This window comes from Oncorhynchus nerka, linkage group LG19, assembly GCF_034236695.1.
Source record: "Oncorhynchus nerka isolate Pitt River linkage group LG19, Oner_Uvic_2.0, whole genome shotgun sequence".
Taxonomy (NCBI): domain Eukaryota; kingdom Metazoa; phylum Chordata; class Actinopteri; order Salmoniformes; family Salmonidae; genus Oncorhynchus; species Oncorhynchus nerka.
This window is the reverse complement of record NC_088414.1, coordinates 47,488,276-47,513,377: the sequence shown is the minus strand read 5'-3', so window position 1 is coordinate 47,513,377 and position 25,102 is coordinate 47,488,276. Positions and strand designations below refer to the sequence as shown.

At 43.5% G+C, this 25,102-nt stretch overlaps 1 protein-coding gene across 1 annotated transcript in view; it reads right to left on the bottom strand.

The window, feature by feature from the left end:
• mtus2a (microtubule associated tumor suppressor candidate 2a) overlaps positions 1-22,539 on the bottom strand; it is a 229,655-nt gene extending 207,116 nt beyond the window's left edge. Inside the window, exons 1-4 of the mRNA XM_065005061.1 lie at positions 21,888-22,539; positions 20,041-21,857; positions 3,797-3,923; positions 3,530-3,688 (exon numbers count right to left, since the gene is read on the bottom strand). Of these exons, the coding sequence (XP_064861133.1) occupies positions 3,530-3,688; positions 3,797-3,923; positions 20,041-21,857; positions 21,888-22,179 (2,395 nt within the window). The 5' untranslated portion in view covers positions 22,180-22,539. The remainder of the gene's footprint in view (positions 1-3,529; positions 3,689-3,796; positions 3,924-20,040; positions 21,858-21,887) is intronic.
• Positions 22,540-25,102: the final 2,563 nt, after the last annotated feature.

The following is a 25,102-nucleotide window of genomic DNA, read 5'->3' as shown; positions in this document are numbered from 1 at the left end:
TACCTGCCGCCCCTCCATTCCAACCACTAGGCTACCTGCCTCCCGCACATTGAATCTGTCTACAACCTTTCATAGTAAAATCACACTCTCCCATCCCATTCCAGTAGTTTGCTAACGTTAACTAAAAGTCTGAGAAGGTATTGCAGCTAACGTACAGTAGTTTGCTAACGTTAGCTAACAGTCTGAGAAGGTAGTGCAGCTAACGTACAGTAGTTTGCTAACGTACAGTAGTGCAGCTAATGTTAGCTAACAGTCTGAGAAGGTAGTGCAGCTAACGTACAGTAGTTTGCTAACGTACAGTAGTGCAGCTAATGTTAGCTAACAGTCTGAGAAGGTAGTGCAGTTAACGTACAGTAGTTTGCTAACGTACAGTAGTTTGCTAACTAGCTAACAGTCTGAGAAGGTAGTGCAGTAGTTCGCTAACGTTAGCTAACAGTCTGAGAAGGTAGTGCAGCTAACGTACAGTACTTTGCTAACGTTAGCTAACAGTCTGAGAAGGTAGTGCAGTTAACGTACAGTAGTTTGCTAACGTACAGTAGTTTGCTAACGTACAGTAGTTCGCTAACGTTAGCTAACAGTCTGAGAAGGTATTGCAGCTAATGTACAGTAGTTTGCTAACATTAGCTAACAGTCTGAGAAGGTAGTGTAGCTAAAGTACAGTAGTGCAGCTAACGTACAGTAGTGCAGCTAACGTTAGCTAACAGTCTGAGAAGGTAGTGCAGTTAACGTACAGTAGTTCGCTAACGTACAGTAGTGCAGCTAACGTACAGTAGTTCGCTAACGTACAGTAGTGCAGCTAACGTACAGTAGTGCAGCTAACGTACAGTAGTTCGCTAACGTTAGCTAACAGTCTGAGAAAGTATTGCAGCTAACGTACAGTAGTGCAGCTAACGTACAGTAGTGCAGCTAACGTACAGTAGTTCGCTAACGTTACCTAACAGTCTGAGAAGGTAGTGCAGCTAAAGTACAGTAGTTCGCTAACGTACAGTAGTGCAGCTAACGTACAGTAGTGCAGCTAACGTACAGTAGTGTAGCTAACGTACAGTAGTGCAGCTAACGTACAGTAGTTCGCTAACGTTAGCTAACAGTCTGAGAAGGTAGTGCAGCTAACGTACAGTAGTGCAGCTAACGTACAGTAGTTCGCTAACGTACAGTAATGCAGCTAACTTACAGTAGTGCAGCTAACGTACAGTAGTTCGCTAACGTACAGTAATGCAGCTAACGTACAGTAGTTCGCTAACATACAGTAATGCAGCTAACGTACAGTAGTTCGCTAACGTACAGTAGTTCGCTAACGTTAGCTAACAGTCTGAGAAAGTAGTGCAGCTAACGTACAGTAGTTCGCTAACGTACAGTAGTGCAGCTAACGTACAGTAGTGCAGCTAACGTACAGTAGTGCAGCTAACGTACAGTAGTTCGTACAGTAGTTCGCTAACGTTAGCTAACAGTCTGAGAAAGTAGTGGCTGTTTGGGGTCTAAACAAACAATAGTCATGTGGCCATGTGAGCTTTTTATTACATGTACAGGTAACTACCGAAATAAATTAGGAGTAAATTAGGGATTTAAAGTATGCAGGTTCTTCTCCACCAGGGTTCCTGGTCCCCATCATGTGGTTCCTGGTTCCTCCTCCCACAGGAGAGGATAGGGGGGGGGGGGAGTGTGCCTGTTTTATGACTTAAATACCTTGCGGAAACTCTCCCATTGGCTCTGCAGAAATGGAAGGCTGACAATCCTTTGTTACACAGAGAGACTTTGCCGCTAAAACTCCAACATCCAAAAGTGGATAATGAAACAATATTTCTAACATAAAGAATGTGGGGAAATGGTTGGTGGGGATTTAAAGAACAATCCTGTCAAAGTGCGTTATTTTGTGACGTCATTAAGGATGGTATAATTAAATAACTGTATATCTGAGGGTGTACACATTCTAGTTGTCAGGCTTGCATCTAAACGTTGTATAAAATATATGATTAAGTATGACAATATTTCTGAAAAGATAAAAATGTGAATTTAGCCTTCTAAATGAGATAATGGCTTTTCATATAAACTTGGGCCCAGTCAGTAACCATGCCCACATGAGCACAGACATTGTGTAGGCATGATGGAATGCCCCTAATATCAGAGTGTTTAAATGGACTTGCTAACGAAATTTACATTAGACCAAAACATGCCGGGTTGCTGTCGACGTGTAAAGTGCTCCTAGCTGTACTCTGAATAACCAACCATGGAGACCAGAGAACATGAGGCTGTGGTCCACACGTTGAAATGGTGAGAAACTTTGTAAACCAGACCAAAACATGCACCGTGTGCAGCTGTGCATGTAAAGTAGTCTAGAACATTTGACCAAAGACGAGAGGCAAGAATAGATCCATCTGAACACCATGTGGTACATCTGAAGTATCTATGCTAACGAACACTCCAGAACAAAAGAAGCCTACAACTAAGAAAGACATTGTACCCTCTAGTGGACAACCAGAGACTAACATCGAACCACATAGATGGATCGAGTGGTTTCAACAGAGAGACAAGAGAAAGACATCTACGCGTAAATATATATTGGATTGACTCTTTGTCTCTCCCTCTCCTAGTAGGCCCTCCCGTTCCATTGCGTAACCAAACGGTTATGCTTTTGTTAGTCCACTTGTTATCATTGTATTATGTATGTAATCAATAACATATCCTGTGTGTGTTTAACGAATTCTGTGTTCTGAGGATTTAGTTACTTAGAAAATAAATAATTAAGCCAATTTGTTTATTATTTATCACAACACTGGCCAGGCCCAGTTGCCCATTATTGGCTACCATGGCTGTGCTATAATTTAGTTTAGAATTGACAAAGAAACAGGTAACTGCCAAAATAATGGAAACACTTGAGTAAATAAGAATATTGAAAGCAGTGGTGGAATTAACATCCCATCATGCTTTAGGGTCATGTATAAATATGCTGGCCAGGACCGGTTGCCCATTAATATAGTCTACCGTGGCTAGAAGAAGAGATCTCAGTGGTTTTGAAAGAGGGGTGATTGTTGGGGCACGTTTGGCAGGGGCTTCAGTGATGAAGACTGCTCAACTTGCTGATGTTTCACCATATGGCCGTCTCAGTCACCAGATCTCAACCCAACTGAACTCTTATGGGAGATTCTGAGAGGCGCCTGAGACAGCGTTTTCCACCACCATTAACAAAACACAAAATGGTGGAATTCCGATGGTGGAAGAATGGTGTCGCACTCCTCCAATAGAGTTCCAGACACTTCTAGAATCTATGCCGAGGATCATTGAAGCCGTTCTCACGGTGGCCCACAACCTATTGAAACACATTATGTTGGTGTTTCCTTTATTTTGGCAGTTACCTTTAGTACGATTAGCAAAGTACTTTAAAATGTGATTATTGCCGCTAAAATGTGTTGTTTGATGTTTCACTGTAACATTTTTGGAATGTTCATTGAAATCGTTGGAACTGAAATTGTTACTAAGTAACATGTTCTTTGCAAACTCTTAACACTGTAAGCTTAATCGTTTCTCCTCTCACCTGTGTTGTCCTGTCCATTCTGATTGGTCGCTGGGCTGACGGCCTGCACTGGTTGACTGAATCCCAATGCTGTCCTCTGACCCTGAACCATCATCTGGTTCTTGGTTGCAGTGAAAACGACAGACCCCGGGGTTGCCCGTGCAACAGCTCCCAGACCCACTGGTTGACTGAATCCCAATGCTGTCCTCTGACCCTGAACCATCATCTGGTTCTTGGTTGCAGTGAAAACGACAGACCCCGGGGTTGCCCGTGCAACAGCTCCCAGACCCAGTTGCGGGCGCAGCCCTATGCCAGAGCGGAGCAGACTGCCACTGCCGCCGGCTTGAGCCGCCTGGGTTGCCATCCTGGGGCCTGAGGGGTCCTCGCGACCAAGGCTGCCCGCATTTCTACTCATCTGAAAGGTGAGAATGAGATGGAAGTTAAGCCATTTCCAGTTGTGGTGAGTTAGGATACAGTAAACTACAGTAAATGTTCATTTCAGAAACCTCTGAAGAGGATGTTAAATTATGCATAGGGCTCCTGTGGAGGAGACCTTTTAGCACGAGTGCCAAATGGCCTACTCCCTATTTAGTGCACTCCCAGCAAACCGGGAACATTCCCAGAACATGTGTGTTTTTTAAATAACATTCCAAAAAAATATATATATATTTTTTAAATGAAATAAAATATGAAAAGTGTTTTTCATTGTGTAAGTGTGTTTATTTAATTACCCCCCCCCCCCCCCAAAAAAAAATGTTGTGCACAAAATCTGTAACAATCTAATCTCTTGTGGACAGACTATGGTACTGTAGCTCTGTCATGATCCAATGGGAGATAACGAGCAGCAGTAGTTCTGGTACTTTGGACAAATCGCAATTTTGCAGGTTTTAGCATCTTTTTGAGTTGAGGGGGACATTTGGCCCATAGACTTGCTCGTCATTTTCAAAGAAAGCTTTTCGTTCCTGGTTCCAATCTCTTCTCAACACATATGGACCTCAGAAAAATACGACCCAAAACATCCAAGAGGATGACGAATCATGCAGTGGAACCCGACAAGGTTGTCCCCTGTCTCCACTGTAGTTTCTTATTGTCGCTTATGAAGACTTGGCACAAACTGGAATACAGTGGACAGACAAGCCATGCAGTGTACCAGAACAAAGTTCCTCTTTAGTTGTTGCATCCCACAGTCTGTTGACACATGCTACTACCATTTATGTTATGCAAGTCTGTCCACAAGAGATTATGGGGAGATTATTAAACTGCAGTTGACAGATGACTTGGTGCTCTTGTCCCACAATCATATACAGGTACTCATTAGTCTATAAACATATATAAAGCTGTCATCAAGGCTACTTTGAAGATTTCGATTTGTTTAACACTTTTTTTGGTTACTGCATGATTCATGATGATTTTTGGTTATTACATCAATTTTATTTCTTCACTATTATTCTACAATGTATAAAATAGTATAAAATAAAGAAAAAACCCTGGAATAAGTAGGTGTGTGCAAACTTTTGACTGGCACTGTAGATGTTAAACTACATCAAACTGCTATGAAGAGTAGAGAGCAATTATTTTATTTTCTTCCAAGTTAAGTTTCATCCAAATGTCAGCAAATTACATTCCACGGTTCTGTGTATTTGAGTGTGTGTGTGGGTACCAGATATCCCCACAATAATGGTAAACCAAGGAAGATACTCCCTGGGGGGGGGGGGGGGGTCATCTCCCAGGCCCCCACAAGGACAAAGGCTGTTTTAAGGGTTAGGGTGTTCTATATTTCTTCATCAACTCGTATTCTTTATCACAACAGAAACACAAAGGCTCATTGGTAATCAGTGCTTCTAAAACCATTCCATATATGGGCTCTGGTCAAAAGATGTGCACTGCATTCTTTCTTTCTTTTATTTACAATTTTATTTTATATTTTATAGACAATACAAAACATAGACATACAAACATCAACTACATCATCCCTGTCCAGACCCACAAGTTCCCCCATCTCCATCAATTACATCACCCTGTCCAGACCCACTAGCTCCCCCATCTCCATCAACCACATCACCCTGTCCAGACCCACCAGCTCCCCCATCTCCATCAATTACATTACCCTGTCCAGACCCACCAGCTCCCCCATCTCCATCAACTACATCATCCCTGTCCAGACCCACTAGCTCCCCATCTCCATCAACCACATCACCCTGTCCAGACCCACTAGCTCCCCCATCTCCATCAACCACATCACCCTGTCCAGACCCCAGACCCCCACCCCAGCTCCCCCATCTCCATCAACCACATCACCCTGTTCAGACCCACTAGCTCCCCATCTCCATCAACCACATCACCCTGTCCAGACCCACCAGCTCCCCATCTCCATCAACTACATCACCCTGTCCAGACCCACCAGCTCCCCCATCTCCATCAACCACATCACCCTGTCCAGACCCACTCCAGCTCCCCCATCTCCATCAACTACATCACCCTGTCCAGACCCACTAGCTCCCCCATCTCCATCAATTACAATGCATTCTGAAAGTATTCGAACCCCTAGACTTTTTCCACATTATGTTACATTACAGCCTTACTCTAAACTTGATTAAATTGGGTTTTTTTCACACATAAAACTACACTCAATACCCCATAATGACAAAGCAAAAACAGGTTTTTATCATTAAAAAAAATGTGTCTCTAATATGGTCATACATTGGGCAGGAGGTTAGGAAGTGCAGCTCAGTTTCCACCTCATTTTGTGGGCAGTGAGCACATAGCCTGTCTTCTCTTGAGAGCCAGGTCTGCCTACGGCGGCCTTTCTCAATAGCAAGGCAATGCTCACTGAGTCTGTACATAGTCAAATATTTATTTAATTATGGGTCAGTCACAGTGGTCAGGTATTCTGCCACTGTGTACTCTCTGTTAAGGGCCAAATAGCATTCTAGTTTGCTCAGTTTTTATGTTAATTATTTCTTTTAATTCTTTCCAACGTGTTAAGTATTTATTTAAAATATACTGTTTAGGTTTTCTACTGCCAAGTTTACACCTTCACTAAAACAATGAAACGTTTTGTCCAGGAAGTTGTTTGGAAGGGATTGAATTTGTTGTTGCCTAAGTGATTTTTTGGTAGGTTTCTACACTACTTCCATCTATAGCATTTCTTAATATTGTGCAGTTCCTTTGGCTTTGACGTGTGTCAGTGGACTGACTGTGAACGCTCTGAGAGACTCTGGGTTGAGGTGAGTGGGCTGACTGTGAACGCTCTGAGAGACTCTGGGTTGAGGTCAGTGGACTGACTGTGAACGCTCTGAGAGACTCTGGGTTGAGGTCAGTGGACTGACTGTGAACTCTCTGAGAGACTCTGGGTTGAGGTCAGTGGGCTGACTGTGAACGCTCTGAGAGACTCTGGGTTGAGGTCAGTGGACTGACAGTGAACTCTCTGAGAGACTCTGGGTTGAGGTCAGTGGACTGACTGTGGACGCTCTGAGAGACTCTGGGTTGAGGTCAGTGGACTGACTGTGAACGCTCTGAGAGACTCTGGGTTGAGGTCAGTGGACTGACTGTGAACGCTCTGAGAGACTCTGGGTTGAGGTCAGTGGACTGACTGTGAACGCTCTGAGAGACTCTGGGTTGAGGTCAGTGGACTGACTGTGAACTCTCTGAGAGACTCTGGGTTGAGGTCAGTGATAAAGTAGTCTACAGTACTACTGCCAAGAGATGAGCTATAGGTGTACCTACCATAGGAGTCCCCTCGAAGCCTACCAATGACTATGTACAGACCCAGCGTGCGACAGAGCTGCAGGAGTTGTGACCCGTTTCTGTTGGTTGTTTTGTCATAGTTGTGTCTCGGGGGGCATATTTGGGAGGGAATGTTGTTTGTCCTCCTGTGTGCTCCTGTGTGCTGAGAGTGTCAGGTTCTTGTCCAGCTGTGGTATTTAGGTCGCCACAGACTAGTACATGTCCCTGGGCTTGGAAATGATTGATCTCCCCCTCTAGGATGGAAAAGCTGTCATCATTAAAGTATGGGATTCTAAGACTCAATCATGGACACTCTTACTGACAGTGTTGGCTGCTTTGTGTGAGGTATTGTTGTCTCTACCTTCTTGCCCTTTGTGCTGTTGTCAGTAATAATGTGTGTACCATGTTGTGTTGCTACCATGTTGTGTTGCTACCATGTTGTGTTGCTACCATGTTGTGCTGCTACCATGGTGTGTTGCTAACATATTGTTGTAATGTTGTGTTTCTACCATGTTGTTCTGCTACCATGGTGTGTTACTAACATATTGTTGTAATGTTGTGTTTCTACCATGTTGTGCTGCTACCATGTTGTGCTGCTACCATGTTGTGTTGCTACCATATTGTTGTCTTGTTGTGTTGTTACCATGTTGTTGTCATTTTGTGTTGCTACCATGCTGTGTTGCCATGTGTTGCTACCATGTTGTTGTCATGTTGTGTTGCTACCATACTGTGTTGTCATGTGTTGCTGCCTTGCTATGTTGTGTTGTCTTAGGTCTCTCTTCATGTAGTGTTGTCTTAGGTCTCTCTTTATGTAGTGTTGTCTTAGGTCTCTCTTCATGTAGTGTTGTGTTGTCTTAGGTCTCTCTTTATGTAGTGTTGTCTTAGGTCTCTCTTTATGTAGTGTTGCGTTGTCTTAGGTCTCTCTTCATGTAGTGTTGCGTTGTCTTAGGTCTCTCTTTATGTAGTGTTGTGTTGTCTTAGGTCTCTCTTCATGTAGTGTTGTCTTAGGTCTCTCTTCATGTAGTGTTGTGTTGTCTTAGGTCTCTCTTTATGTAGTGTTGCGTTGTCTTAGGTCTCTCTTTATGTAGTGTTGTGTTGTCTTTGGTCTCTCTTTATGTAGTGTTGTGTTGTCTTAGGTCTCTCTTCATGTAGTGTTGTCTTAGGTCTCTCTTTATGTAGTGTTGTCTTAGGTCTCTCTATATGTAGTGTTGTGTTGTCTTAGGTCTCTCTTCATGTAGTGTTGCGTTGTCTTAGGTCTCTCTTTATGTAGTGTTGCGTTGTCTTAGGTCTCTCTTCATGTAGTGTTGTGTTGTCTTAGGTCTCTCTTTATGTAGTGTTGTGTTGTCTTAGGTCTCTCTTTATGTAGCGTTGTGTTGTCTTAGGTCTCTCTTTATGTAGTGTTGTGTTGTCTTAGGTCTCTCTTCATGTAGTGTTGCGTTGTCTTAGGTTTCTCTTTATGTAGTGTTGTGTTGTCTTAGGTCTCTCTTTATGTAGTGTTGTCTTAGGTCTCTCTTCATGTAGTGTTGTGTTGTCTTAGGTCTCTCTTTATGTAGTGTTGTCTTAGGTCTCTCTTCATGTAGTGTTGTGTTGTCTTAGGTCTCTCTTCATGTAGTGTTGCGTTGTCTTAGGTCTCTCTTTATGTAGTGTTGTGGTGTCTTATGTCTCTCTTTATGTAGTGTTGCGTTGTCATAGGTCTCTCTTCATGTAGTGTTGCGTTAACTTAGGTCTCTCTTTATGTAGTGTTGTGTTGTCTTAGGTCTCTCTTTATGTAGTGTTGTCTTAGGTTTCTCTTATGTAGCGTCTTTGTGTTGTCTTTCTTAGGTCTCTCCTCATGTAGTGTTGCGTTGTCTTAGGTCTCTCTTTATGTAGTGTTGTGTTGTCTTAGGTCTCTCTTTATGTAGTGTTGTGTTGTCTTAGGTCTCTCTTTATGTAGTGTTGTCTTAGGTCTCTCTTTAGGTGGTGCTGTGTTGTCTTAGGTCTCTCTTTATGTAGTGTTGTGTTGTCTTAGGTCTCTCTTTATGTAGTGTTGCGTTGTCTTAGGTCTCTCTTCATGTAGTGTTGTCTTAGGTCTCTCTTTATGTAGTGTTGTCTTGTCTTAGGTCTCTCTTCATGTAGTGTTGTGTTGTCTTAGGTCTCTCTTTATGTAGTGTTGCGTTGTCTTAGGTCTCTCTTCATGTAGTGTTGCGTTGTCTTAGGTCTCTCTTCATGTAGTGTTGTCTTAGGTCTCTCTTTATGTAGTGTTGTCTTAGGTCTCTCTTTATGTAGTGTTGTGGTGTCTTAAGTCTCTCTTTATGTAGTGTTGTGTTGTTGTGTTGTCTTAGGTCTCTCTTTATGTAGGCTTTATGTTGTGTTGTCTTAGGTCTCTCTTTATGTAGTGTTGTGTTGTCTTAGGTCTCTCTTTATGTAGTGTTGTCTTAGGTCTCTCTTTATGTAGTGTTGTCTTAGGTCTCTCTTTATGTAGTGTTGTGGTGTCTTAAGTCTCTCTTTATGTAGTGTTGTGTTGTCTTAGGTCTCTCTTTATGTAGCGTTGTGTTGTCTTAGGTCTCTCTTTATGTAGTGTTGTGTTGTCTTAGGTCTCTCTTTATGTAGTGTTGTCTTAGGTCTCTCTTTATGTAGTGTTGTCTTAGGTCTCTCTTTATGTAGTGTTGTCTTAGGTCTCTCTTTATGTAGTGTTGCGTTGTCTTAGGTCTCTCTTTATGTAGTGTAGTGTTGTCTTAGGTCTCTCTTCATGTAGTGTTGTCTTAGGTCTCTCTTTATGTAGTGTTGTCTTAGGTCTCTCTTTATGTAGTGTTGTCTTAGGTCTCTCTTTATGTAGTGTTGCGTTGTCTTAGGTCTCTCTTTATGTAGTGTTGCGTTGTCTTAGGTCTCTCTTTATGTAGTGTTGTCTTAGGTCTCTCTTTATGTAGTGTTGTCTTAGGTCTCTCTTTATGTAGTGTTGCGTTGTCTTAGGTCTCTCTTTATGTAGTGTAGTTTTGTCTTAGGTCTCTCTTTATGTAGTGTTGTCTTAGGTCTCTCTTTATGTAGTGTTGCGTTGTCTTAGGTCTCTCTTTATGTAGTGTTGTCTTAGGTCTCTCTTTATGTAGTGTTGTCTTAGGTCTCTCTTTATGTAGTGTTGCGTTGTCTTAGGTCTCTCTTTATGTAGTGTAGTGTTGTCTTAGGTCTCTCTTTATGTAGTGTTGTCTTAGGTCTCTCTTTATGTAGTGTTGTGTTGTCTTAGGTCTCTCTTCATGTAGTGTTGTGTTGTCTTAGGTCTCTCTTCATGTAGTGTTGTGTTGTCTTAGGTCTCTCTTTATGTAGTGTTGTGTTGTCTTAGGTCTCTCTTTATGTAGTGTTGTCTTAGGTCTCTCTTTATGTAGTGTTGCATTGTCTTAGGTCTCTCTTTATGTAGTGTTGTGTTGTCTTAGGTCTCTCTTTATGTAGCGTTGTGTTGTCTTAGGTCTCTCTTCGTGTAGTGTTGTGTTGTCTTAGGTCTCTCTTTATGTAGTGTTGTGTTGTCTTAGGTCTCTCTTTATGTAGTGTTGTGGTGTCTTAGGTCTCTCTTTTGTTGTCTTAGTGTTGTGTTGTCTTAGGTCTCTCTTTATGTAGTGTTGTGTTAGGTCTCTCTTCATGTAGTGTTGTGTTAGGTCTCTCTTTATGTAGTGTTGTGTTAGGTCTCTCTTTATGTAGTGTTGCGTTGTCTTAGGTCTCTCTTTATGTAGTGTTGTGTTGTCTTAGGTCTCTCTTCATGTAGTGTTGTCTTAGGTCTCTCTTCATGTAGTGTTGTGTTGTCTTAGGTCTCTCTTTATGTAGTGTTGTGTTGTCTTAGGTCTCTCTTTATGTAGTGTTGTGTTGTCTTAGGTCTCTCTTCATGTAGTGTTGTGTTGTCTTAGGTCTCTCTTCATGTAGTGTTGTGTTGTCTTAGGTCTCTCTTTATGTAGTGTTGTGTTGTCTTAGGTCTCTTTTTATGTAGTGTTGTGTTGTCTTAGGTCTTTCTTTATGTAGTGTTGTGTTGTCTTAGGTCTCTCTTTATGTAGTGTTGTCTTAGGTCTCTCTTCATGTAGTGTTGTGATGTCTTAGGTCTCTCTTTATGTAGTGTTGTGTTGTCTTAGGTCTCTCTTTATGTAGTGTTGTGTTGTCTTAGGTCTCTCTTCATGTAGTGTTGTGTTGTCTTAGGTCTCTCTTCATGTAGTGTTGTCTTAGGTCTCTCTTCATGTAGTGTTGTGTTGTCTTAGGTCTCTCTTCATGTAGTGTTGTGTTGTCTTAGGTCTCTCTTCATGTAGTGTTGTGTTGTCTTAGGTCTCTCTTCATGTAGTGTTGTGTTGTCTTAGGTCTCTCTTCATGTAGTGTTGTGTTGTCTTAGGTCTCTCTTCATGTAGTGTTGTGTTGTCTTAGGTCTCTCTTCATGTAGTGTTGTGTTGTCTTAGGTCTCTCTTCATGTAGTGTGGTGTTGTCTTAGGTCTCTCTTTATGTAGTGTTGTGTTGTCTTAGGTCTCTCTTTATGTAGTGTTGTCTTAGGTCTCTCTTCATGTAGTGTTGTGTTGTCTTAGGTCTCTCTTTATGTAGTGTTGTGTTGTCTTAGGTCTCTCTTTATGTAGTGTTGTCTTAGGTCTCTCTTCATGTAGTGTAGTGTTGTCTTAGGTCTCTCTTCATGTAGTGTTGTGTTGTCTTAGGTCTCTCTTTATGTAGTGTTGTCTTAGGTCTCTCTTCATGTAGTGTTGTGTTGTCTTAGGTCTCTCTTTATGTAGTGTTGTCTTAGGTCTCTCTTCATGTAGTGTTGTGTTGTCTTAGGTCTCTCTTTATGTAGTGTTGTGTTGTCTTAGGTCTCTCTTTATGTAGTGTTGTCTTAGGTCTCTTCATGTAGTGTAGTGTTGTCTTAGGTCTCTCTTCATGTAGTGTTGTGTTGTCTTAGGTCTCTCTTTATGTAGTGTTGTCTTAGGTCTCTCTTCATGTAGTGTTGTGTTGTCTTAGGTCTCTCTTTATGTAGTGTTGTCTTGGTCTCTCTTCATGTAGTGTTGTGTTGTCTTAGGTCTCTCTTTATGTAGTGTTGTGTTGTCTTAGGTCTCTCTTTATGTAGTGTTGTCTTAGGTCTCTCTTCATGTAGTGTTGTGTTGTCTTAGGTCTCTCTTTATGTAGTGTTGTGTTGTCTTAGGTCTCTCTTTATGTAGTGTTGTCTTAGGTCTCTCTTCATGTAGTGTTGTGTTGTCTTAGGTTGTGTTGTCTTAGGTCTCTCTTCATGTAGTGTTGTGTTGTCTTAGGTCTCTCTTCATGTAGTGTTGTGTTGTCTTAGGTCTCTCTTCATGTAGTGTTGTAGGTTGTCTTCATTAGTGTTGTGTTGTCTTCATTAGGTCTCTCTTCTTTTGTAGTGTTGTCTTGTGTTGTCTTAGGTCTCTCTTAGTGTTGTCTTAGGTCTCTCTTTATGTAGTGTTGTGTTGTCTTAGGTCTCTCTTTATGTAGTGTTGTGTTGTAGGTCTCTCTTCATGTAGTGTTGTGTTGTCTTTAGTGTTGTGTTGTCTTAGGTCTCTCTTTATGTAGTGTTGTGTTGTCTTAGGTCTCTCTTTATGTAGTGTTGTGTTGTCTTAGGTCTCTCTTTATGTGCGTTGTGTTGTGTTGTTGTCTTAGGTCTCTCTTTTGTAGTTGTCTTAGGTCTCTCTCTTATGTAGTGTTGTCTTAGGTCTCTCTTTATGTAGTGTGTTGTCTTAGGTCTCTCTTTATGTAGTTAGGTCTCTCTTTATGTAGTGTTGTCTTAGGTCTCTCTTTATGTAGTGTTGTGTTGTCTTAGGTCTCTCTTTATGTAGTGTTGTGTTGTCTTAGGTCTCTCTTATGTAGTGTTGTGTTGTCTTAGGTCTCTCTTCTTTATGTAGTGTTGTGTTGTCTTAGGTCTCTCTTTATGTAGTGTTGTGTCTTAGGTCTCTCTTTATTAGTGTTGTCTTAGGTCTCTCTTTTGTAGTGTTGTCTTAGGTGTAGTGTTGTTGTCTTAGGTCTCTCTTTATGTAGTGTTGTCTTAGGTCTCTCTTTTAGTGTTGTGTTGTCTTAGGTCTCTCTTAGTGTTGTGTTGTAGTGTTGTGTTGTCTTAGGTCTCTCTTTATGTAGTGTTGTGTTGTCTTAGGTCTCTCTTCTTTATGTAGTGTTGTTGTCTTAGGTCTCTCTTGTAGTGTTGCGTTGTCTTAGGTCTCTCTTTAGTGTTGTGTTGTCTTAGGTCTCTCTTTATGTAGTGTTTCTTATGTAGTGTTGTGTTGTCTTAGGTCTCTCTTTATGTAGTGTGTCTTGTCTTCAGGTCTCTCTTTATGTAGTGTTGTGTGTTAGGTCTCTCTTTATGTAGTGTTGTCTTAGGTCTCTCTTATGTAGTGTTGTGTTGTCTTAGGTCTCTCTTCATGTAGTGTTGTCTTAGGTCTCTCTTCATGTAGGGTTGTGTTGTCTTAGGTCTCTCTTTATGTAGTGTTGTGTTGTCTTAGGTCTCTCTTTATGTAGTGTTGTGTTGTCTTAGGTCTCTCTTCATGTAGTGTTGTGTTGTCTTAGGTCTCTCTTCATGTAGTGTTGTGTTGTCTTAGGTCTCTCTTTATGTAGTGTTGTGTTGTCTTAGGTCTCTTTTTATGTAGTGTTGTGTTGTCTTAGGTCTTTCTTTATGTAGTGTTGTGTTGTCTTAGGTCTCTCTTTATGTAGTGTTGTCTTAGGTCTCTCTTCATGTAGTGTTGTGATGTCTTAGGTCTCTCTTTATGTAGTGTTGTGTTGTCTTAGGTCTCTCTTTATGTAGTGTTGTGTTGTCTTAGGTCTCTCTTCATGTAGTGTTGTGTTGTCTTAGGTCTCTCTTCATGTAGTGTTGTCTTAGGTCTCTCTTCATGTAGTGTTGTGTTGTCTTAGGTCTCTCTTCATGTAGTGTTGTGTTGTCTTAGGTCTCTCTTCATGTAGTGTTGTGTTGTCTTAGGTCTCTCTTCATGTAGTGTTGTGTTGTCTTAGGTCTCTCTTCATGTAGTGTTGTGTTGTCTTAGGTCTCTCTTCATGTAGTGTTGTGTTGTCTTAGGTCTCTCTTCATGTAGTGTTGTGTTGTCTTAGGTCTCTCTTCATGTAGTGTGGTGTTGTCTTAGGTCTCTCTTTATGTAGTGTTGTGTTGTCTTAGGTCTCTCTTTATGTAGTGTTGTCTTAGGTCTCTCTTCATGTAGTGTTGTGTTGTCTTAGGTCTCTCTTTATGTAGTGTTGTGTTGTCTTAGGTTGTGTTGTCTTAGGTCTCTCTTCATGTAGTGTAGTGTTGTCTTAGGTCTCTCTTCATGTAGTGTTGTGTTGTCTTAGGTCTCTCTTTATGTAGTGTTGTCTTAGGTCTCTCTTCATGTAGTGTTGTGTTGTCTTAGGTCTCTCTTTTAGTGTAGTGTTGTCTTAGGTCTCTCTTCATGTAGTGTTGTGTTGTCTTAGGTCTCTCTTTATGTAGTGTTGTGTTGTCTTAGGTCTCTCTTTATGTAGTGTTGTCTTAGGTCTCTCTTCATGTAGTGTTGTGTTGTCTTAGGTCTCTCTTCATGTAGTGTTGTGTTGTCTTAGGTCTCTCTTTATGTAGTGTTGTCTTAGGTCTCTCTCTAGGTCTCTCTTGTAGTGTTGTGTTGTCTTAGGTCTCTCTTTGTAGTGTTGTGTTGTCTTAGGTCTCTCTTCATGTAGTGTTGTGTTGTCTTAGGTCTCTCTTTATGTAGTGTTGTCTTAGGTCTCTCTTCATGTAGTGTTGTGTTGTCTTAGGTCTCTCTTCATGTAGTGTTGTGTTGTCTCTCTTTATGTAGTGTTGTGTTGTCTTAGGTCTCTCTTCATGTAGTGTTGTGTTGTCTTAGGTCTCTCTTCATGTAGTGTTGTGTTGTCTTAGGTCTCTCTTCATGTAGTGTTGTGTTGTCTTAGGTCTCTCTTCATGTAGTGTTGTGTTGTCTTAGGTCTCTCTTCATGTAGTGTTGTGTTGTCTTAGGTCTCTCTTCATGTAGTGTTGTGTTGTCTTAGGTCTCTCTTTATGTAGTGTTGTCTTAGGTCTCTCTTTATGTAGTGTTGTGTTGTCTTAGTGTTGTGTTAGGTCTCTTTATGTAGTGTTGTCTTAGGTCTCTCTTCATGTAGTGTTGTCTTAGGTCTCTCTTTATGTAGTGTTGTGTTGTCTCTCTTTAGTGTTGTGTTGTCTTGTCTCTCTTTATGTAGTGTTGTGTTGTCTTAGGTCTCTCTTTATGTAGTGTTGTCTTTAGGTCTCTCTTTATGTAGTGTTGTGTTGTCTTAGGTCTCTCTTTATGTAGTGTTGTCTTAGGTCTCTCTTTATGTAGTGTTGTCTTAGGTCTCTCTTTATGTAGTGTTGTGTTGTCTTAGGTCTCTCTTTATGTAGTGTTGTGTTGTCTTAGGTCTCTCTTTGTAGTGTAGTGTTGTCTTAGGTCTCTCTTCATGTAGTGTTGTGTTGTCTTAGGTCTCTCTTTATGTAGTGTTGTCTTAGGTCTCTTCATGTAGTGTTGTGTTGTCTTAGGTCTCTCTTTATGTAGTGTTGTCTTAGGTGTTGTGTTGTCTTAGGTCTCTCTTTATGTAGTGTTGTGTTGTCTTAGGTCTCTCTTGTCTTAGGTCTCTCTCTTCATGTAGTGTTGTGTTGTCTTAGGTCTCTCTTTATGTAGTGTTGTGTTGTCTTAGGTCTCTCTTTATGTAGTGTTGTAGGTCTCTCTTCATGTAGTGTTGTGTTGTCTTAGGTCTCTCTTCATGTAGTGTAGTGTTGTCTTAGGTCTCTCTTATGTAGTGTTGTCTTAGGTCTCTCTTCATGTAGTGTTGTCTTAGGTCTCTCTTTTAGTGTTGTGTTGTCTCAGGTCTTTAGTGTAGTGTTGTCTTAGGTCTCTCTTTATGTAGTGTGTTGTCTTAGGTCTCTCTTCATGTAGTGTTGTGTTGTCTCAGGTCTCTCTTTATGTAGTGTTGTCTTAGGTCTCTCTTCGTGTAGTGTTGTGTTGTAGGTGTTGTGTGTTGTCTCAGGTCTCTCTTTATGTAGTGTTGTGTTGTCTTAGGTCTCTCTTTATGTAGTGTTGTCTTAGGTCTCTCTGTAGTGTTGTGTTGTCTTAGGTCTCTCTTCAGTGTGTCTTAGGTGTTGTGTTGTCTTAGGTCTCTCTTCATGTAGTGTTGTGTTGTCTTAGGTCTCTCTTTATGTAGTGTTGTGTTGTCTTAGGTCTCTCTCTTTGTAGTGTTGTGTTGTCTTAGGTCTCTCTTTATTAGTGTTGTGTTGTCTTAGGTCTCTCTTTATGTAGTGTTGTGTTGTCTTAGGTCTCTCTTTCATGTAGTGTTGTGTTGTCTTAGGTCTCTCTTCATGTAGTGTTGTCTTGTCTCTCTTCATGTAGTGTTGTCTTAGGTCTCTCTTCATGTAGTGTTGTGTTGTCTCTCTTCAGTGTTGTGTTGTCTTAGGTCTCTCTTCATGTAGTGTTGTGTTGTATGTAGTTGTCTCTTCATGTAGTGTTGTGTTGTTATGTAGTGTTGTCTCTTTATGTAGTGTTGTGTTGTCTTAGGTCTCTCTTTATGTAGTGTTGTGTTGTCTTAGGTCTCTCTTCATGTAGTGTTGTGTTGTCTTAGGTCTCTCTTCATGTAGTGGTGTGTTGTCTCTCTTCATGTAGTGTTGTGTTGTCTCTCTTCATGTAGTGTTGTGTTGTCTTAGGTCTCTCTTCATGTAGTGTTGTGTTGTCTCTCTTTATGTAGTGTTGTGTTGTCTCTCTTCATGTAGTGTTGTGTTGTCTTAGGTCTCTCTTCATGTAGTGTTGTGTTGTCTCTCTTTATGTAGTGTTGTGTTGTCTCTCTTCATGTAGTGTTGTGTTGTCTTAGGTCTCTTCATGTAGTGTTGTGTTGTCTTAGGTCTCTCTTTATGTAGTGTTGTGTTGTCTCTCTTTATGTAGTGTTGTGTTGTCTCTCTTTATGTAGTGTTGTGTTGTCTCTCTTCATGTAGTGTTGTGTTGTCTCTCTTCATGTAGTGTGTTGTTGTCTCTCTTCAGTGTTGTGTTGTCTTAGGTCTCTCTTTATGTAGTGTTGTGTTGTCTCTCTTTATGTAGTGTTGTGTTGTCTCTCTTTATGTAGTGTTGTGTTGTCTCTCTTCATGTAGTGTTGTGTTGTCTCTCTTTATGTAGTGTTGTGTTGTCTCTCTTCATGTAGTGTTGTGTTGTCTCTCTTCATGTAGTGTTGTCTTAGGTCTCTCTTCATGTAGTGTTGTGTTGTCTCTCTTCATGTAGTGTTGTGTTGTCTTAGGTCTCTCTTCATGTAGTGTTGTGTTGTCTCTCTTGTCGTGTTTTGTCCTATATTTATATTGATATTGTATGTATATATAACCCCAGGTCCCCGTCCCCACAGGAGGCCTTTTGCCTTTCGCTAGGCCGTCATTGTAAATACGATTTGCCTAGTTAAATAAAGGTTAAATAAAATAATAATAATAATAAATAAATAAATGGGTGGATATAGGTAGCATCTGTTGAGATCATTTCCTTATTAATTTCTAGCCAGATGTCAAATGTTCCTGTTTTGACTAATTTAATAGAGTGGGTTAGGTCTGCTCTATGCTAAATTAGCATACCCCCTGAGTCCCTTCCCTGCTTCACACCTGGTAGTTTGGTGGATGGGACTACCAGCTCTCTGTAACCTAGAGGACAACCAGTGTGTCCATCTCCTCTATACCACCCACCTGGTAGTTTGGTGGATGGGACTACCAGCTCTCTGTAACCTAGAGGACAACCAGTGGGTCCATCTCCTCTATACCACCCACCTGGTAGTTTGGTGGATGGGACTACCAGCTCTCTGTAACCTAGAGGACAACCAGTGTGTCCATCTCCTCTATACCACCCACCTGGTAGTGTGGTGGATGGGACTACCAGCTCTCTGTAACCTAGAGGGCAACCAGTGGGTCTGTCTCCTCTATACCACCCACCTGGTAGTGTGGTGGATGGGACTACCAGCTCTCTGTAATGGGAGGGTAACCAGTGGGTCCATCTCCTCTATACCACCCACCTGGTAGTTTGGTGGATGGGACTACCAGCTCTCTGTAACCCAGAGGACAACCAGTGGGTCCATCTCCTCTATACCACCCACCTGGTAGTTTGGTGGATGGGACTACCAGCTCTCTGTAACCTAGAGGGCAACCAGTGGGTCCATCTCCTCTATACCACCCACCTGGTAGTGTGGTGGATGGGACTACCAGCTCTCTGTAACCTAGAGGACAACCAGTGGGTCCATCTCCTCTATACCACCCACCTGGTAGTTTGGTGGATGGGACTACCAGCTCTCTGTAACCTAGAGGACAACCATTGGGTCCATCTCCTCTATATCACCCACCTGGTAGTTTGGTGGATGGGACTACCAGCTCTCTGTAACCCAGAGGACAACCAGTGGGTCCATCTCCTCTATACCACCCACCTGGTAGTGTGGTGGATGGGACTACCAGCTCTCTGTAACCTAGAGGGCAACCAGTGGGTCCATCTCCTCTATACCACCCACCTGGTAGTGTGGTGGATGGGACTACCAGCTCTCTGTAACCTAGAGGGCAACCAGTGGGTCCATCTCCTCTATACCACCCACCTGGTAGTGTGGTGGATGGGACTACCAGCTCTCTGTAACCTAGAGGGCAACCAGTGGGTCCATCTCCTCTATACCACCCACCTGGTAGTGTGGTGGATGGGACTACCAGCTCTCTGTAACCTAGAGGACAACCAGTGGGTCCATCTCCTCTATACCACCCACCTGGTAGTGTGGTGGATGGGACTACCAGCTCTCTGTAACCTAGAGGGCAACCAGTGGGTCCATCTCCTCTATACCACCCACCTGGTAGTGTGGTGGATGGGACTACCAGCTCTCTGTAACCTAGAGGGCAACCAGTGGGTCCATCTCCTCTATACCACCCACCTGGTAGTGTGGTGGATGGGACTACCAGCTCTCTGTAACCTAGAGGACATCCAGTGGGTCCATCTCCTCTATACCACCCACCTGGTAGTGTGGTGGATGGGACTACCAGCTCTCTGTAACCTAGATGACATCCAGTGGGTCCATCTCCTCTATACCACCCACCTGGTAGTGTGGTGGATGGGACTACCAGCTCTCTGTAACCTAGAGGACAACCAGTGGGTCCATCTCCTCTATACCACCCACCTGGTAGTGTGGTGGATGGGACTACCAGCTCTCTGTAACCTAGAGGACAACCAGTGGGTCCATCTCCTCTATACCATGTTTCTTGTAGGATGACAATGTCTGTATATCTGTAAGATATGTATTTCCGATATCTTTGATGAAGTCTGGGTTCCTGATCTTTAGGCCAAAGGCAGATGACCTCTGACCTTGTATATTCCAGGATGAGATAGTAAAAGCTTTGTGTTCCATAGTGTGTAATGTTGTATTTGTGTGGTTTAGGCCTAGACCATCTCGCTCTCTCCCTTTCTCCCTCTCTCCACCCTCACTCTCCACCCAGGCAGATACCCTCTCCACCCATCTCTCCCTCTCTACAGGCAAATACCTGTACCATCCCATTCTCCACACCCACAATACAATACAACAATCCTTTTCTCTTTGTCTCCCTGTCTTCCTCCCTCCCTCTCTGCCTCCCTCTCTTCCTCCCTCTCTGCCTCCCTCTCTCCCTCTCTCCCTTTCTCTCTGCCTCTCTCTCTGCCTCCCTCTCTCCCTCCCTGCCTCCCTCTCTGCCTCCCTCTCTCCCTCCCTCTCTGCCTCCCTCTCTGCCTCCCTCTCTGCCTCCCTCTCTCCCTCCCTCTCTGCCTCCATCTCTGCCTCCCTCTCTTCCTCCCTCTCTGCCTCTCTCTCTGCCTCCCTCTCTGCCTCCCTCTCTGCCTCCCTCTCTGCCTCCCTCTCTTCCTCCCTCTCTTCCTCCTTACCTCTGCTGGTTGGTACTTGTCCACCAGTGGTCCATAGAAGCTCTCAGCCTTGCTGCCCAGCTTCGGAGGGGCTGTGTGGCTGTGAGTGTGGGCTCCAGAGTGTGTGTGGGTGTGTGTGTGAGAGCCAGACTGTGTGTGTGTCGGGGGGACAGTGTGTGTGTAGCCACGGATCCCTGTTCCTATCATACCAGAGTTGAACAGACGGTTTTTCTGCATCTCCTGTCTGTATTTGTCGTAGAGGAGGTTGGAGGCACTCAGGACGGGTGTGTTTCTGGACGCTATGCCGCGGGAGTGTGTGTTGGTGTGTGTTTTGGGGCTAGAGGAGTGCTTCTGAGGCATGTTTGTGGCAGGGGAGTGTGTATGTGTATAGGCAGAGAGCCTGGAGGGCAAGGAGGAGACCTGGTAAGGCCCGTCTGAAGCCTGGGGTTTGAGTTGAGGACCCTTCCGGATATAGGTGATGATTTTGGGCCGCACTCCTTTGGGCTTAGGGGGGCTGGGGCTGGGGTTAGGGGCCTGGTGGTGTAGAGGAGGTATGGGTATCCCTGTAGAAGCGAGGTTAGATTTGAGAGGTGGTCTAAGCCCACTGCTACCATAGCCCTGGGGATACCGAGCTGAACCTGTAATGATCCTCGAAGGGGACATCGGCTGTTGTTGTTGTTGATCTTGTCTCCGTGGTGACCCCTGTGGGGTTCCGAGTGGGGAGCGAGGGGGTGTGTGTGAGCGTGGTTGAGAGGTGACAGTAGCCCCACAGCGGTTAATTCTACGGTATCTGAGCTGAGACTGGTCCCGGTGCTGATGTCTCCTCTCCAGGCTTGCGGTACGTTCTGCGCTACTCCGACGTCTATCCAGGGAACGAGCCTCTCTCTGGGCAGACTGGCTGGCCTGGCTGGGCTGGGGAGCTCCGGGACTGGAGCTGGGCTGGTAATGGGGGTGGGAGTGAAGGTGGGAGTAACTGCTACAGTTGACCATTGAACTCTTGACCTCTAGGGTCTCTTGTGTTTGCCTGCCGTCGACCCCGTGGTGACCTGGGTCCACGACCTTACGACCTGCATCTGGAGACAGGGAGGGAGAGGTCGAGGAGCGCCGTCTTGTGATTGGCTCAGCTAAGCTCCTCCCTCTTCCTGGTTCCAACTGACAGAGAGGTCGGACGAGCTGTTGTCTGCGAGGAGGAGGAGCTCCTACTCCCTTCTTCCTCTGTCCTATCCCTCCATCTGAAGAGGACAGAATGCTGTTTCCCTGGTAACACCTCACGTCCTGTCTTTGAGTGGTAACATCCAGTTTAGACCCCTCCTCTGTCGCACTTTGACCCCTCGACAGTTCTACATCCAGGTTAGATGTTTCCTGGTGCTGATGATGTACTTCTTGGTCAGGTGACCTCGGGTACTGTAGTTCTCCCAGGTTATGAGTGTCCTGAGAGTGTGGTGCTGCTGTGGAGTTCAGGCCAACAGGGGGAGCCCTTCTCTTGGCTGAGGTAGTGGGATTGGGGTTAGAGGTCAATGGATGTCCAGTAGGGTCCAGACTGCTACTCAGGGTGGAAACGGCAGACACACAGAGACTCCCTCTGTCACCCACGCTGTTCTGCTCTCCTCCTCCTCCTCCCGTCTCTTTACCTGATCGAGGGACGCTGTAGTTGAGGTCCTGACGGAGCACCTCTCTCTCTCCCGCTACCTCCTTTTGTCTATCCATCCCTCTGTCCCTCCCATCGTTATCGTTCCCGTGAACAGAAACACAGCTGGCCGTGGAGCTGGAAGAGATCGACAACAGTCCTTCGTCTGCTCCTCTTTTAGAATCCTCTCCTTCATCATCCTCCTCCACTTCTCCTAATCTCTTTCCATCCCCCCCTTCACCTCCATCTCCATGGAAGGTGTGTATCTCTAGCAGTTCCAACTCCTGGATGTCATGGTCCAGACATCGCTCCTCCCTGCCCCAGATAAGAAGCTTGTCCTGGGCTTCGCTCTGGGCCACCAGGGGGGGTAGCGGGCTGGAGGCCTGGTCATCTGGAGTCTCCCCAATTAGCACTAGCTGGTTAGCGTTAGCATCTCCAGTCGGAGGGTGAAACAGGACATGAGATTTGTTGTTGTAGTTTTTTATGTCTCGTCCGCTGACTGACAGACTCTGGAAACTAGCTGGGACACTCATAGTGGAGGAAGGGTCCTTCAGGCAATCTCAAAGACACCTCTCGGGTTCTGCTGCCATTAATGGATTTGTGTGTTCTCTTCCTTCTCTCTCTCTCTCTCTTTCTCTTTCCTTCTATTGTTTATGTCTCTCTCTCTTCTCCCTCTTTCTCTCTCTCTTCTTCTTTCTCTCTCTCCTCCCTCTGTCTCTCTCTTTCTCTCTCTCTATGGGTGCTTTCTGGGTCTTTGTTATAGCCAGGGAACAAGAGAATGAAATCTCATCTCACATCCTTCCTGTTTTCACTCCTCCTTTCCACCTGTGACCTTGGTTTGACCTTGAGCTCACTGGTTAGAGGGTTCTGACGACATCACTGGGTAGAGGGTTCTGACGACATCACTGGGTAGAGGGTTCTGACGACATCACTGGATAGAGGGTTCTGACGACATCACTGGGTAGAGGGTTCTGACGACATCACTGGGTAGAGGGTTCTGACGACATCACTGGATAGAGGGTTCTGACGACATCACTGGGTAGAGGGTTCTGACGACATCACTGGGTAGAGGGTTCTGACGACATCACTGGGTAGAGGGTTCTGACGACATCACTGGGTAGAGGGTTCTGACGACATCACTGGGTAGAGGGTTCTGACGACATTTTGTTTGGAAGTCTGTCACCGCTGCTGTCCCTGATTCAGTCTGCAATGAAGAAGAACAAAGAGAATATCGGTTACATACAAGTTACATTCAAGGTACATATCAGTTACATACAAGTTACATTCAAGGTACATATCAGTTACATTCAAGTTACATTCAAGGTACATATCAGTTACATACAAGTTACATTCAAGGTACATATCAGTTACATATCAGGTACATTCAAGTTACATATCAGTTACATTCAAGTTACATATCAGTTACATTCAAGGTACATATCAGTTACATTCAAGGTACATTCAAGGTACATATCAGTTACATTCAAGGTACATTCAAGTTACATTCAAGTTACATATCAGTTACATTCAAGGTACATTCAAGTTACATATCAGTTACATTCAAGGTACATTCAAGTTACATATCAGTTACATTCAAGGTACATATCAGTTACATTCAAGTTACATATCAGTTACATTCAAGTTACATATCAGTTACATTCAAGTTACATTCAAGTTACATATCAGGTACATTCAAGGTACATATCAGTTACATTCAAGGTACATTCAAGGTACATATCAGTTACATTCAAGGTACATTCAAGTTACATATCAGTTACATTCAAGTTACATATCAGTTACATTCAAGTTACATATCAGTTACATTCAAGGTACATATCAGTTACATTCAAGGTACATATCAGTTACATTCAAGTTACATATCAGTTACATTCAAGTTACATATCAGTTACATTCAAGTTACATATCAGTTACATATCAGGTACATATCAGTTACATATCAGTTACATATCAGTTACATATCAGTTACATATATACAAGTTAGTCTTCCCTTTTCCTCCACTGCTCAGTTAATCCCCTATCTGGGAAGTTTAAAATGGAATCTCTTTAAAACTCAGGGCGCCTTTACAGCAGGTTGAGGTGACTAACGACACTGAGAACCCCTAACACAGACTGTTATTACTCACAAGGGGAGCAGAGAAGAGAAGGTAATACATCTGAGCCAACAGAATGTTTCTGTGCGAGCGGGGAATCTCCCAAGGGAGGACTGACGAATAACAGGAGAGGAAGTGGAGAGAAGGAGACAGGAGAAGGAGACAGGGGAAGGAGACAGGGGAAGGAGATAGGGGAAGGAAGGAGTGAGAGAGTGGGAAATGTTCAGCAATGATCTCATCCCCTCAAGTGGAATGAGACAGGGGGAAGGAAGGAAGGAGTGAGAGAGAGTGAAAAGAAAATTACAAATCAATTTCCAGCCACTTTCTGCAACATAAATACACCCACTGCTTTCTATGTGTGTGTGTGTGTGTGTGTGTGTGGTGTGTGTCTGTCTGTCTGTCTGTCTGTCTGTCTGTCTGTCTGTCTGTCTGTCTGTCTGTGTTCTCAGGTCTAGTGACCATGCTTCTTTCCGAACCTGTGGGTAACAGCTGCCATCAGACCAGATTGTTGTCTCCTATACCATCAGACCAGATTGTTGTCTCCTATACCATCAGACCAGATTGTTGTCTCCTATACCATCAGACCAGATTGTTGTCTCCTACACCATCAGACCAGATTGTTGTCTCCTATACCATCAGACCAGATTGTTGTCTCCTATACCATCAGACCAGATTGTTGTCTCCTATACCATCAGACCAGAGTGTTGTCTCCTATACCATCAGACCAGAGTGTTGTCTCCTATACCATCAGACCAGATTGTTGTCTCCTATACCATTAGACCAGATTGTTGTCTCCTATACCATCAGACCAGAGTGTTGTCTCCTATACCATCAGACCAGATTGTTGTCTCCTATACCATCAGACCAGAGTGTTGTCTCCTATACCATCAGACCAGATTGTTGACTCCTATACCATCAGACCAGATTGTTGACTCCTATACCATCAGACCAGATTGTTGACTCCTATACCATCAGACCAGATTGTTGACTCCTATACCATCAGACCAGATTGTTGTCTCCTATACCATCAGACCAGATTGTTGTCTCCTATACCATCAGACCAGATTGTTGTCTCCTATACCATCAGACCAGCCACAATGGTGGTCATGACGATAGATGGAATATGAAAATGTATGACATTTGGTGGTCATGACGATAGATGGAATGTGAAAATGTATGTCATTTTTTGTTTGGTTATTAAAGGTTAATAGATGACGTTATTACGAAAACACTGTAACGTGAAGAGTTTTCCTAGTAGATGTTTGATGTTTATACATTGTAAGTTGTGCGGAAAATGTCCAAATCAAAGGGAATGTTTTGGTAAAGTTGAAATGTTAAGTTAGTT